Below are 13098 nucleotides of genomic sequence, written 5' to 3'. Positions count from 1 at the left end.
ATGAAATGCATTAAAAAAAAAAAAAACATCTGCCTTTACAACTCCTTCAAGGTTTTTGTTGGTGTTTTAGCTGTTTAAATAAAGATGTGATAAACAGTTTTTGCATAAATCTGTAGTTGTTGGATGGTATTTAATGCCAAGAAAGTCCCATAAACTCAGGATACGATTTGTTGGATAGACTATAGTTAGGTCGTTGGCACTGTAGTCATGGGCATCCGCAGAACTTTTTCCAGGGAGGGGCATCATTTTAAGGGCAGCCATGCTCCACCCCTTTTCAACAATGTAATGAGAGAGGGGGGGGCCTAGTCATTATCACATAAAGCGTAGGCATTCAAAGGTTTGAGAAACCTGATGCAAAAGCAGAGCTGACCCTCTCTGTTTTGGGTCCGTGCAGGCGGAGCATGCATGCACGTGAAGTCAGTACGTGCTGCGACATTACGTGCTGTGCCTCTGTGCATGGGGCCACAAATCTCCTCAATTTCCTTGCCCTGGGCTCCCCCTCTTCTGGAATGATAGCACTGGGGCCTGGGGCTGAGTACAGTGGTCCACGCGGCTGCTGATGTCAGTCACTGCGTGAGCCGCGACTCGCGAATATTTATTTTTAAAGGGGAAAAATAAGCCACTCTTTACCAGTTTTCAGAGCGCTGATCGCCGCTCACGTGACCCGCCGCCTCTCTCCTCCTCTCGGCCTCTCCTCCTCCCCTCCCGACTGACGTCAGTGGGGAATCCTCAGCCCCGCCCACTACAGGCAGCTGTCAGACAGGCAGAGGAGAGAGCTGGCGGGTCACGTGAGTGGCGATCGGGGGTCTGAAAACTGGTAAAGAATGGCTTATTTTTTTAAAACACAGACACAGGTGCACGGGCACACTGGATTATTAAACAGACCAGACAGGATAGTATAAAGTGGCTTAACAACCACTTTAAAGGGGAACTTGGGATTCAAGGGGGGGCCACTTGCCCCCCCCCCCCCCCCATGCAGACGCCCATGACTGTAGTGCCTCCAATCACAGCTGTTGTTATTTTTCATTTAGTTACATTTAGCTGAAGTTGTTCTGTAATGTTGAAGACATTAAAATTAAAGTTAAATTATTAGCCTATCCAGGCCATGTCTTCAGTTCTAATGAGTGTCTGGAAAATACTCCAGCATTCATATCCATACAAGCAGTGCAGCCACATTAATTTAATCACTACACTACATTGCGTATACCAAGTTATTTTGGCATTTTGACAACAATTCACACCATACCATCAGCCATTTAAATCAAAGAATTAACACCTATAAAACCTTCCTGATACCAAGGATGGGAATATGCAACTAGAATAAGAAGGTTCTGCAACTTTTATATGCCTCATCCTGTCCTTGGGCAATGCCATCTTCCATTCCATGGTGATTTAATTAGGGTGGCTGTACTATTTGTGTGAAATATACTGCTGGAGTATTTTCCAGCCACTCATTAGAACTGAAGACATGCCTTGGATAATTTACCAAAACCTCTTCAACAAACATTAGAGAACATATCCAGTGGAATGCACTAAATGCAATGAATGAACTAAGGCCGGCCATAAACTTTGCAAATTATTTTTTTTTTTGCAACCATGGGTTGCACAATTTCCCTATCAGCACAGACAGTGCTGACAGGGGAATCCCTCCTGCCGAGACATTGTATTCCCCTGGCAGGGAGTTGGGGGAAGCCATCTCCGCCGGGAGATGGATTATTGCTAGCGGCTATAGCAGCTGTTAGTGATAATCGCAGATTAAATCAATCAGGCCAGATGTACCCAAGTTGACCGTTCTGCAGAACCGGCCAAGATTCAAACAGTCAATGGCTGACTTAACTACTACTAGATAAAGCTGATGTCAATTATTTTTAAGAAGGCTAGAATTTACTTCTTACAAATGTCTATTTCTATTACATAACCTGCAGGAGAAGTCAAAATACTACATTGATGAAGTTTCTGTGCATTTTACTTGGAATTCTGCAGGTAAGTCACATTAACAGTCCTACAAAACTGTGTGTGTGTGTGCGATAACTGCTAAATAACCATAGGATTATACTACTGCACAAAATTGCAATGAAGAGTTATTACTTAAATCTGTGCTTTGCCAGTAAATAGCAACTGGCTTTTGATTTAAAAGATAAAAGGAACCATGGAAACTGTACCCAATAAAAGGGGCAGGGGGCTTGAGACTAATCACCAGTTTTGCTTGTAGTCTTTCTCCAGAAGATCATTCCCCCATTACTCCATTACTGACTTACCATGCCTTGTTCTGCACTATGTCCAGGGCTTTTTTTCAGCTGGAACTTGGTGGAACTCAGTTCCACCACCTCTGGCCTAGGCCCTATGCTTCCTGCCTACCCCTATCACTTGTAAACACAGAAGTCCGGCTTCTGTGTTTACAAGTGATAACTTGTCTCCCAGTGGCTCCCAAGGATCTGATCTCCTGAGCGGCTCCCACTGAGTGCAGGATATGGACAAGGGAGATGCAGGTTCCTGGGGTGCAGTGCAGATGCCGACACCCCCTCTGGATGATCTCACTGTGAGTGAGGGAGGCAAAGCCACCTACAGTGTGTGGGGAGGTACTATAACCGGCTGTAGGCTTCAACTTAATACAGCAACACAAGTAGGACATGTGGAAAATGGTGGGTTTCTAAGGAAGGGGGGGGGGTGAAGATGGAGGCAGTGGAGGGAAGGGTTGCATGGAGAGGACAGAGCTCAAGAGGGGAGCAAGTGATATGTCGATGGGGGATGCAGAGGTAAGCGTCTGTGGAGGAAGGCTGAACTCTGCACTCTGTATTTAGCGCACCGCTGAAATCTGCACTATGTATATAGCGCACCCCCGAACTCTGCACTCTGTACATAATGCACTCCCACTGTTAGTGAAATTTGACCACACCCACTAATTGATGAGGTTTAAAAGATGTGTATGAGAGTGTGTGTGTGTGTGTGTGGGGGGGGGGGGGGCTTTGGAGTGTCGTGGTTGAGTTCCTAGATAAAAAGCCCTTGCTATGTCTTTGCAGAGGCAGCCATCTTGATTCTTATTGTCTGAGTCTCCAACAAGGAAACTAGCAGTGGGAGGTAGCAGTCCTTTACTCTAACACTGCAGATGTAAAACTATGAGGCTGTAGGTAGAACTAAACAACTATGAGGCTGTAGGTACAATTCCAGGCAAAAAAAGGTATATTTTCAGGGTACTGCTTTGGGACAACTAAACATTTCTAAATATTAAAATATACAGTAAATATTCCCTTTGTCTGCCCCCCTTCTAAGCAGCACAGACTTACCTTTTCTTCACTGCCCTGCTGTTCCTTTTAGCTGTTAGAAACCTGTTTTTCCTGATCTCGGTATCTTTGGGTATTGTAGAGAATTTCAAGTGTAAGTTCACCTTGGGTAACTTTTTACAGGCTTCCCCAATACTATTCCATACCCCATAAATAATATGGGGTAAGTAATGATTATTTTAAAATACTGTTTCTGCTTTCCTTTACAACCTAAGCATGATCAGGGCACAGATTCTCTTTAAAGGAATTTATTTCATCAGTTAGGAGACAATATTTCTGGGTACACATTCATCTACATTCTACATTGTAGCACACCTGACAGTTTTCTCATTCATACACACAACTTCTTCCGAAAGCCCTTGTTCCCTGTTGTTAATTCTCAAGCTAAACTACTTCTATGCTCTGCAAATTCATCATCTGCCATCTAAGGTTATCAGAATTTCTTCTTTGCTTCTAGAACACTGGAATGGTACAGCTGAAAAGCTAAAGTTGTTAAGTACAGACGTTGGTTATGCGGCAAAATGTAAGACCACACCAACAGTAAAGCTGGCCAGTAATTTAAGTCTCTCAATAGCGGATGTGAAACTACAGGCTTTTGACATGCCCAAAGGCACCTTTGGCAAAGGTAAGCACTAAAGCTGCACAGTTCATTATGACAGTAAATGTTAATGCGGAATTGTTATTTCAATTTTTAGAACCTAGTTTTGCTCTGAAATAAACAGCTGTAAATGAAATATATATAAATAACTGCACCCCAAGGCCTATTTTTAATATAAACAACTTCTATATCAGTTTAAATACCTACTTAGCGGAATGTATTTAGCTTAGAAAATGTATAGTGTCTGTTTCTTTTCAAAATGTATAGACATCATGCCTGTGAAAGTTACAACGGTTGTGTCTGCAGTTTTGATATGCAAACATGTGCCATAAAAAAAGTAGAATATAATAATATAATCAGCATATTAGCAAATAAAAAAAAAAACATGCATACATTTTTCATTAAGATATTTCAACATTTGTGTTGTTCCTCTTTTATTCACATGCTTCCAGTCCTAGTCATCTTCTAAATAACTCCTATGTGCTTTTTGGTATTGCTTTCAGATGTAATACCACATTACAAAATACCTGTTCTTCCTCTTTTTCCCATGTGCTTGCAGAGCCATAATTATCCTTTGCTTATTGTTGCTTCATAACTTCCTCATGTTAGAGGTAAATCATGTGCCCAAATCTTGTGATCCTGCCTGTGTTTTCTACATTCATTTTCATGCAGTATACATGTCTTAATGATAACTGTTTACTTTTACTTGTACTTTTGCATTTTCTTTCTTTATGTGGCCCTCAAAGAACTTCTTTGGTTCTTCTCCCTCACCCCCTAATCATGAACTCTGCTGTAAATTTTATTACACGTAACGTAACTTTATTTCTGAGCGTATTTGTTTTGGTTTCTTCATATGTGTGGATTGCATGGGCTGTTACCGACATGTGGTGAAAATTTCATGCCAATGGCACATTTAGAAATATATTTACCTAGGGCATGTTCAATACTTACTTTACTCACTGTGTATGTAAAAAACGAGGCAGACACAATGGACCAGTTGGTCTTTTTTCTGCCGTCACACGACAAGAACACAAGTGTGAATATGGGATGTTTTGTTTCTTGGCCTACTTCTGATCACAAAATGGTTCGTTTTATGCAGGTATTTGTGCAAAGACAAAAGCATGCCAAAAAAAAAAAAAAACAGGTGGTGTCAGCGGCTTCTACATTACAAAGAGGAAACAATAATATAATAGAAAAAGAAGCTTAAGAGCCACACCTAAAGGATTCTGCTTGCTTGGGCATAGGAGTTCATTCTACTGCAAAGTACATTTCTCCCAAGCTCAACCATCAGCCAAATGTCAATCAGGGGGCTGATTCTAATGTTACTTGTTGGTGCAGCCAATACCCAAACATTTAGAACACCCAGTAATTATTACATTTGATATGCTGTTATAATTTGTTTACATTTGTCAATGCTTTTATTTTTAGTGATTATTTTGAAATTATTCAAAACTAGTGAATGTGTACCATTTTCAGAATGGGCAAGGTTGGGGATATTAGAAATAATGTTAAAGAACAGTTTAGTGTGTAAGGTGTGGTGGTTAGGAAGCACAGTGAAAACACTGAGGATTGAGGCTTGTGTGCAAGGGGAGGGGGGCTACAATTATTTTAAAAATCTCTTTTAAATTACATGTCTTAGAAAATCTGGATCAAAGAAAATTGAAGACATGTCCGATCACATCCCAGCAGTCAGCTTTTTATGTAATATCAAAATATAAGTACTTATCTGGCTGGTTGCTAATTTAAACATCTGATCTGTTTTTTCTTATAACTTGTATTAATCGGTCACACTATGGCTCCCTAAGCTTACTATATCATAATGTGGCTCTAAGAGTTGTGGACTTCTGCATTCTAAAGCCCCGTAAACACGCACAGATTGTTGGCCGTAAATTGTCGGCCAACGTCCGATCTGCCGATTGTAGGCAGATGTGATGCTTCCGACAACCAACTGCAAATTTTCTGCCGAAAAAAATCTGGTGTGCATGCTATAAAATTCTTGTTGGCCAACAAAGAACGGCCGATTGTTCCTCAGTCAGTACAGATTTCGGCAGACAAAAATCAGATGAGCAAGACTGGGCATGCTCAGAGAAGAAAAAACACACGGAAAGTCAACCATCACATGACATCACTTCTGAAGTTGGTTTTTGTTGGCCAACAAAAGTCCAGTGCAAGTCTAGAGCACATTTCAACCAACAAACAACACTGGACAAAAGACGGCCGATCAGTTGGCCAACAATCTGTGCGTGTGTACGGGGCTTTAGTTAAAGGATAAGTCCACCCTGAAACTAAAATCCCTGTATCTATAGTTCCCCATGTTCTAACACTAACCTATCTAGCCTTGTAAAGAAGAAATTAGTATACATACCTGTTTTGAAACCGATCTGACCCGATCTCCAGCGGCGGAAGCTCTGCAGAGGATACAGCCGACAATGGCTGTGAAATGAATGGTAAGTGACATCACCCATAGACATACTATGGGGCTTCTGTTGTCGACTGTGTCCTCTACACCCACCTCCACATCAAAGCCGCCCCTGACAGCTCAGCGTGGGATCGGGTTGGATCGGCCTAAAAAAGGGTATGTATACTGGTTCTTCTTTATAGGGCTAGATAGGTTAGTGTTAGATTGTGGCGATCTATAGATGCAGGGATTTTATTGTTAGGGTTGACTTATCCGTTATTGTAAATTTCCAATTCATATTTTTTGATGCTGTCAGACACCTCAATAAGGATTCTATAGAATTATTTAAACATTTATAGAATAAAATTAACTTCTCAGTATAGAAATTGAATAACTGTGATAGATACGGCAGAGGGTCAGATGTCTTCTATATTATGAAAGTTGCTGGCCTGTCAACTACCTAACCCTACAGTAGAACTATAATCAAAACTTTTTTTTTAAGGAAAGTTTATAAATCCCGTCTGTTTTTTGTTTTTTCTGTTTCCCATTGGGGAGATATACCTTCACTTCCTGTCCCATGACCGAAACAGGAAGTGAGAGAAAATCCCTTTAAATTAGAGGAATTCCTTGAAGTCACCAGAACTAGTGTCCCCATCAAAAAAATGTCCCCTCTATTACTTTTCTGGAGTCAACCCAAAATATGGGATTTTCTTTAACTTTCAATGATAATGGTAAACAGGACAAATAGGGTGAATCTCCCTAACAGGGGCATAGGCAGCAACAAAAACTGACAGGTGTTCTAATCCACCTTCTCTCTGTCCAAAGCTAAAAAAAAAAAAAAAAAGGTTTTGCCTTTAGTTGTACTTTCAATACCTAAAGGGAAAGCATTTTTTTTTAATTTAGAGTGGTGAGGGATTAGACCCATTGCTAGGTGTTTTATTAATGCCAGTGTCCCCTTTAGGGAACTTTACACTCTCTAAATGTTCTGATTACCAACTTCACAAAGGATGAAATCCTAAATTATGAGTTTTCACCAGAACAGGAATAGAGGGGAAATCTTCCAATTGGGTCACGTGTGACAATTGTCTAAGAGGGTATTTTCTTCACAATTAAATGATAATCTATTGTGTCTACAGGACAGGAAAATAAGGGAAATCTCTCTGATGAGACAGTGATTGAAATACTGATAAAAAATAAAAGTTTTAGTGGTCCTAATCCTCACCTACTCACCTTGGCATAGAGAAGGTAAATGAGGCTAAATAATGGGAGGGCAAAAATCCTAAATAAGGCCCCTTTCACATGACCATCCCATTCAGATTCACCTTTCATCTGAAAAGGGGTGTAATTGTGTAAAGGGGTGTAAATCTGTTTGCATCCACCTGCTTATTGACCTAACATGGGTTCCTTAAGCCCAGGGTTCAAGGAGGAGAAAAAACAAAATGGACATGGATGTCACAAAAGTGACGTCTGTTTCGTGTCCCTCCGATTCAGCAGGGGATCTGTTCAGAAGCTGTCCATATAAGAGGAGCCTAAAGCCTAGTACACACGGGCCGAATGTCGGGCGACATTGGCTGGTTCAAAAGAAATCGGCCAACATTCAGCCCGTGTGTATGGTAGCCGGTCCGTCGAAGGGTCATGACTGAAAACAGTCTGATGACCGCCTCCCGATCAGTGCTCTCAAACGGAGTGTTCTGGTGAGGGGCCAGAACACAATAGCACAACAGGGGAGATTGATGTACTAACATCCGATTGTTAGTACAGCGGCTCCAACCTGAGCTATGAGTTTTTTTTTTTGTGCAACCCAACTAAAATGTGTACTAGGCTTTAGTAATCTTGCACAGGGTGTGACAAAAACAATTGTCACAGGTTCTCTTTAAGCTAGTGATTGTCGGACAGGGAAAGAAAACTTTTTTTAAAGATTTGTTCAGGGCATTACAATTCATCTGCAAATTTCTACTGTGGCTTTATTGCAGAAAAAGTCTGTTATACAGACAGAAACAAATTGTTAATTCCAGTGGGTGTGGCCTTGGCGGTGGTGGGGCTGATACTCATTATCCTTCTCGTGGTCCTGCTAACAAGAAGAAGGCGAAGCTCAGGATATGAACGAATTTGAGACGCTCACATTCACCAGTCACAGCAGACTGCATCACCTTACCTCAGCTTTGTACAATCATTTTGCTGCTGTCAAAAAGCACAAAACTCTCAAACATTTTAATTTGTATTAGTTATGATCATGTCATGAAAACACTGATAGATATCATTTGGAGTTAGCCGACTGACAGGATGAAAGACAATATTTTTTTTTATAATAAAGGCCCATTATTAATAAAAGGAACAGCTAATTCAGCCAAACCCAGAATGCAGATTTTCATTTTACAAATGACTGTAATTATTTGTTTTTGGATCCCGTAGTCTTGTGGTTCTCATTCAAGATTACAAGGAGTCTGCATAATGATGGCTGGTCTGTGATCGACCACATATAAACAAATTAAAATGATTTTAAATGAGAATTAGAAAGTGTTTGTGATTTATTTTTCATCTCTTTCACATGAACTGTAAAATAAGATATTTTATTTAAAAATGTTTTTAAAGCTAAACTTGACTTTTGACCTATACCAAGTTGCCTTGGGAATGGGAATTCTAGGTCTGAATCATTGCTGTTTAGGTTCAATATCCTAGTCTCAGTTATGCCACAAAGTACAGGCAGCACTATACTTCCAGCACTGTGGGGATAAGAGGTGTGGCGGTTAAGGGATCCAGTCATTCATCCACACTTTCCTGTTATTTACCCAGCCCCTCTCTTAATTTGTGTATTCATAGAAAGCCTCCTATCCTCTGAAAAGAATGCAAGGTGTTTCATGAATAGAGAAGGGGATAGGAAAGGACTAGTGAAGGACTGGATCCCTTTACTGTATAAGAGCCATAGCTCTCATCCCCACAATGCCGGAGGTGTGTCAGTACATTCTAGCATGACTGAGGCTAGGAATTTGAAACTAAACAGCATTGATCGAGATCTAGGATTACTGTAGTCCCTGCAAAAGGAAAATAACCTGTCAAGTTGACACTGGACCAGGACAAGGGGTGGGCGAGAGGGCCGGTTGCCCTGGGCACAATGGTTTACTATAGGGGTGGGAGCGCCTTCCTTCTGTTACAAGGCTGACAGGAGAAGTGACGGCGTCAGGAATTTTAACAAGTGAGTAACTGCTGGGTGTAGGATCCCCTAAGCTTGCACATCATGAACAGGAAAGGGGGCGCAGTTTGGCATCTTTGCCCTGGGCGCTGGATGACTTTGTTCCAGCACTGAGTGGATGGTAACTCCAGTCTTTTCACTGTTAACCACTTCAGCCCGGGAAGATTTTACCCCCTTCCTGACCAGGCCCTATTTTGCGATTCAGCACTGCGTTACTTTAACGGACATTTGCGCGGTCGTGCAATGCTGTACCCAAATGAAATTTACGTCCTTTTTTCCCCACAAATAGAGCTTTCTTTTGGTGGTATTTGATGACCTGTGTGATTTTTTTTTTTTTTGGGCTATAAACAAAAAAAGAGCGACAATTTTGAAAAAAAAAAAAAAAAAAACAGTATTTTCACATTCTGCTATATAACATTCACCAAAAAAAAAAAAAAAATCTACATTTTTTAACATTTTAGGCCAATTTGTTTTCTGCTACATATTTTTGGGAAAAAAAATCGCAATAAGCATATTTTGATTGGTTTGCACAAAAGTTATCGCGTCTACTAACTACGGGAAAGATTTATGTAATTTTTATATATTTTTTTTTTACTAGTAATGGCGGCGATTTGCAATTTTTTTTCTGGGACAGGGGGGCCGGGAAAGAGCACGGGGGGGGGGGGGGGCGAAGAGCACAGGGAGGAACCTGGAGAACCCGGGGTGGGACGAGAGCACAGGGAGGTGCCAGAAAGCACTGTGTGGGGGGGGGGGGCTGGAGGGCACAAGGGGGTCTGAAGATCAAGGGGTGGGGGGGTCAGAGAGCACAGGGGGAAGAAAAAACACAGGGTGGGGCGGAGAGCATGCGGGGGGCAGGGGAGCACAGGGGTGGAGAGCACGAGGGGGGAGGTGGAAAGCACAGGGGGCCAGAGAGCACTGGGAGGGCTGAAGAGCACTGGGGAGATGCAAAGGACACGGGGGAGGTGGAGAGCACAGGGGGGCAGTGAAGAGCAAAGGGGGAGGTGGTGGAAAACATGGGGGAGACGGTGGAGAGCGTGGGGAGGCGGAGAGCACTGGGAGGCCGGAGAGCACTGGGGGGGCTGAAGAGCACTTGGGGAGAGGCGGAGAGCACAGGGGGGAGGCAGAGAGCACTAGGGGGAGGGGGAGGCGGAGAGCATTGGGGGGAGGTGGAGAGTACGGGGTGTAAAGAATATGGGGGGGAAAGAGCATGGGGGCAGAGAGCATGGGGGGCAGCAGATAGAAGCAGGATAGGAGGAGCGGTGGGGATGGCTGCACATAGAAGGATCATTCTCTCCATTTCCTCCTGCAGCCTCTGAATACCCGCTTCTCCTCATCTCCCTCTTGCAGGCTTTCGGAGACCTCAGGAGAAAATGGAGAGAATGATCCTTCTATATGCAGCCACCCCCACCACTCCTCCTATGCAGATTACTGGGGGGCGCACTCACATTCTCCCTGATCCAGCTACATGGTGTCTGCAGCAGGCGAGTCCTCTAGCTCCTCCCCCCTTTATGGTCATGCCCCCGGAACCAGAGGCTGAACTATACTGGCGGCCGTACGGCCGTGGAGAGGCCGAAGGTGCCTCCTTTAGCTTCTCCCCCTTCATGTTTCTGTACCCCCAGTGCAGATGCCTAAACTAAACTGGCAGCAGGGTGGCCGCGGAGAGGCCGGGTGAGCAGCACGTGCTCAAAGAGCAGCCCAGCTGCCTTGGACCCTGCAAGGACTTGCGGTACGGTGGCCCCCGGCCCACCGGGCAAGTGCCCGGTGTGCCCTATGGCCAGTTCGGGCCTTACAGTTGGGTTGCACAATTGATTTATGTCTAGGGTATGTTTAGGGCACCAGAAAAAGCAGTTTTACCTATTTGTTCTCTATATGGTCTGTCCCTGTGCATCCTTGTGTCCAATACAGGGCTATGGACCCTGCAATGTACTCAATGATGTAAGAAGACCTGCTTCTTTTTGCATGAAGAAGGGAAAAAGAAGCTTGCACACATTGAGTAATTGCCAGTTGAAGAATTTCTAAACATCCTGTACAATCCTCTCTGTAGTTCCTATGAACAGTGAGAGTGACAAAACTACTTCACTGCTTGGTGGGCAGACCTGAATGCCTCAGACCCCCAGCCTGACTTGCCCACTTACTATGTATATAGTTACATAGTTAAATTGAAAAAAGACATTTGTCCATCTAGTTTAACCAACTGAAAAAAACATACAAATTGAATAGTTTGTTGATTAACAGGCCAGGAGTGTCCTGGTCTCTCATGCCCAATGATTCCTGCATAAAAATAATTGGCAAGCTATGGGCGCATATGTGGGCCTTGGAATACAATGAAGACAATATGAGCATATACAAAAGTCATTAATTGCTAATTTTTACAATGGCAACATAGCTGCCCTCCAATCCCCTTTACATTTCTCCTAGCAACTTATCCTCCTCCATGATACCTCTTCCAGGTGTACAGCCATAGATGCTTTTTCTCATTGCAAGTAATGATGTTGTACAGTTTGCAAAGGTATTTTTCAACAAAACAGTGAAGTTTTATTGGAACTTTCTTATGTTCATATATAGGGATGAGGTTCCAGTTCAAGTCGAGGCTACGTTTGACTCGAACATCGGTCGTTCGATTGTTCGTCGAATGACGAACAAATGTGCTTCTTCGCGGGAAATTTGAGTTCCCTATAATGCGCTGCACGCACGCCACGCGTGCAGTGCATTATGTGATTGGCCAAAGCCAATGGATCTCTGCCATGATTGGACTAAAGGCAGGCTGCCTTTATCCAATCATGGCTCATGGGCCAAGTACACGCCCCACACTACATAAAGGGCTGCTCGCGCAGCCCCAGCGTGTAGTGTCATTGTGCAGCGATCAGACAGGGACAGGCACACGATTGAGGCATTGAGAGAGTAGTTGTTTTTTTGGAGTCAAATAATGCAGAGAGACATTTGTAGCAGTGTAGGGAGGGCGAGGTTCCTGTGTGAGGTAGGGATAATTGATTTCTTTACCTCATATCAGACAGTGTAGGGAGGGCCAAGGTTCCTGTGTGAGGTAGGGATAGATTGATTTCTTTACATAATATCAGACAGTCTAGGGAGGGCCAAGGTTCCTGTGTGAGATAGGGATAGATTGATTTCTTTACATCAGATACCAGTACCATTATTGTTCATCGGTCAGTGTCTATAACATTCTTTTTTTTTTTTTTTTTTTTAAATAAAAATAAAAAATAATAAAATAATCTTTATTTAGCAAGTTTGAAAATGTAAACAAAAACATACAATAGAAAGGAAGGGATCCAAACATAGTTCCCAACAGTGCAGTAACAGAAGAGGCATAACCATTGTAGCAATACAACACAGATGAGGAATAATAAACGGTAACAAATTGTGTAGACGGCTCTGATGGTATGAAGAAGGTGCCAATTGGCCAGACAGAGGGTAAACCTCATAGTGTTTCCGTCCCAACTACCCGGACCAACCCCGCAGAAGAACCCTCCGAGTGGCCAGGTAGAGTTGTGACCAGAGTCAAGTAGAGGAAAACATCTACATCATGAGTCATGTTAGAGTAAAAAGCCTCAGTAGGGAGAGGAAAGAATAGGGAAGGAAGAGAGACAGCTCCCGGCGGAGCCAGCAAGAAAGA

At 42.9% G+C, this 13098-nt stretch overlaps 1 protein-coding gene across 2 annotated transcripts in view; it reads left to right on the top strand.

Annotated features, from left to right (window-relative positions):
* Positions 1-13098, top strand: part of LAMP3 (lysosomal associated membrane protein 3) — a 66563-nt gene that overhangs the window by 33552 nt on the left and 19913 nt on the right. The window contains exons 4-6 of one of the 2 annotated variants that reach the window (XM_082251887.1): positions 1926-1983; positions 3739-3906; positions 8251-8794. In XM_082251887.1, coding sequence (XP_082108013.1) covers positions 1926-1983; positions 3739-3906; positions 8251-8390 — 366 coding nt within the window. In that variant the 3' untranslated portion in view covers positions 8391-8794. Of the gene's footprint in view, positions 1-1925; positions 1984-3738; positions 3907-8250; positions 8795-13098 lie in introns of those variants that run through there. The other variant, XM_082251888.1, reaches the window with a different exon arrangement.

The sequence above is a fragment of the Pelophylax lessonae genome (genome assembly GCF_965119305.1).
Source record: "Pelophylax lessonae genome assembly, chromosome: 3".
NCBI classification, from domain to species: domain Eukaryota; kingdom Metazoa; phylum Chordata; class Amphibia; order Anura; family Ranidae; genus Pelophylax; species Pelophylax lessonae.
The sequence above is the reverse complement of the archived record's forward strand: the minus strand, read 5'-3'. Positions and strand labels throughout refer to the sequence as shown.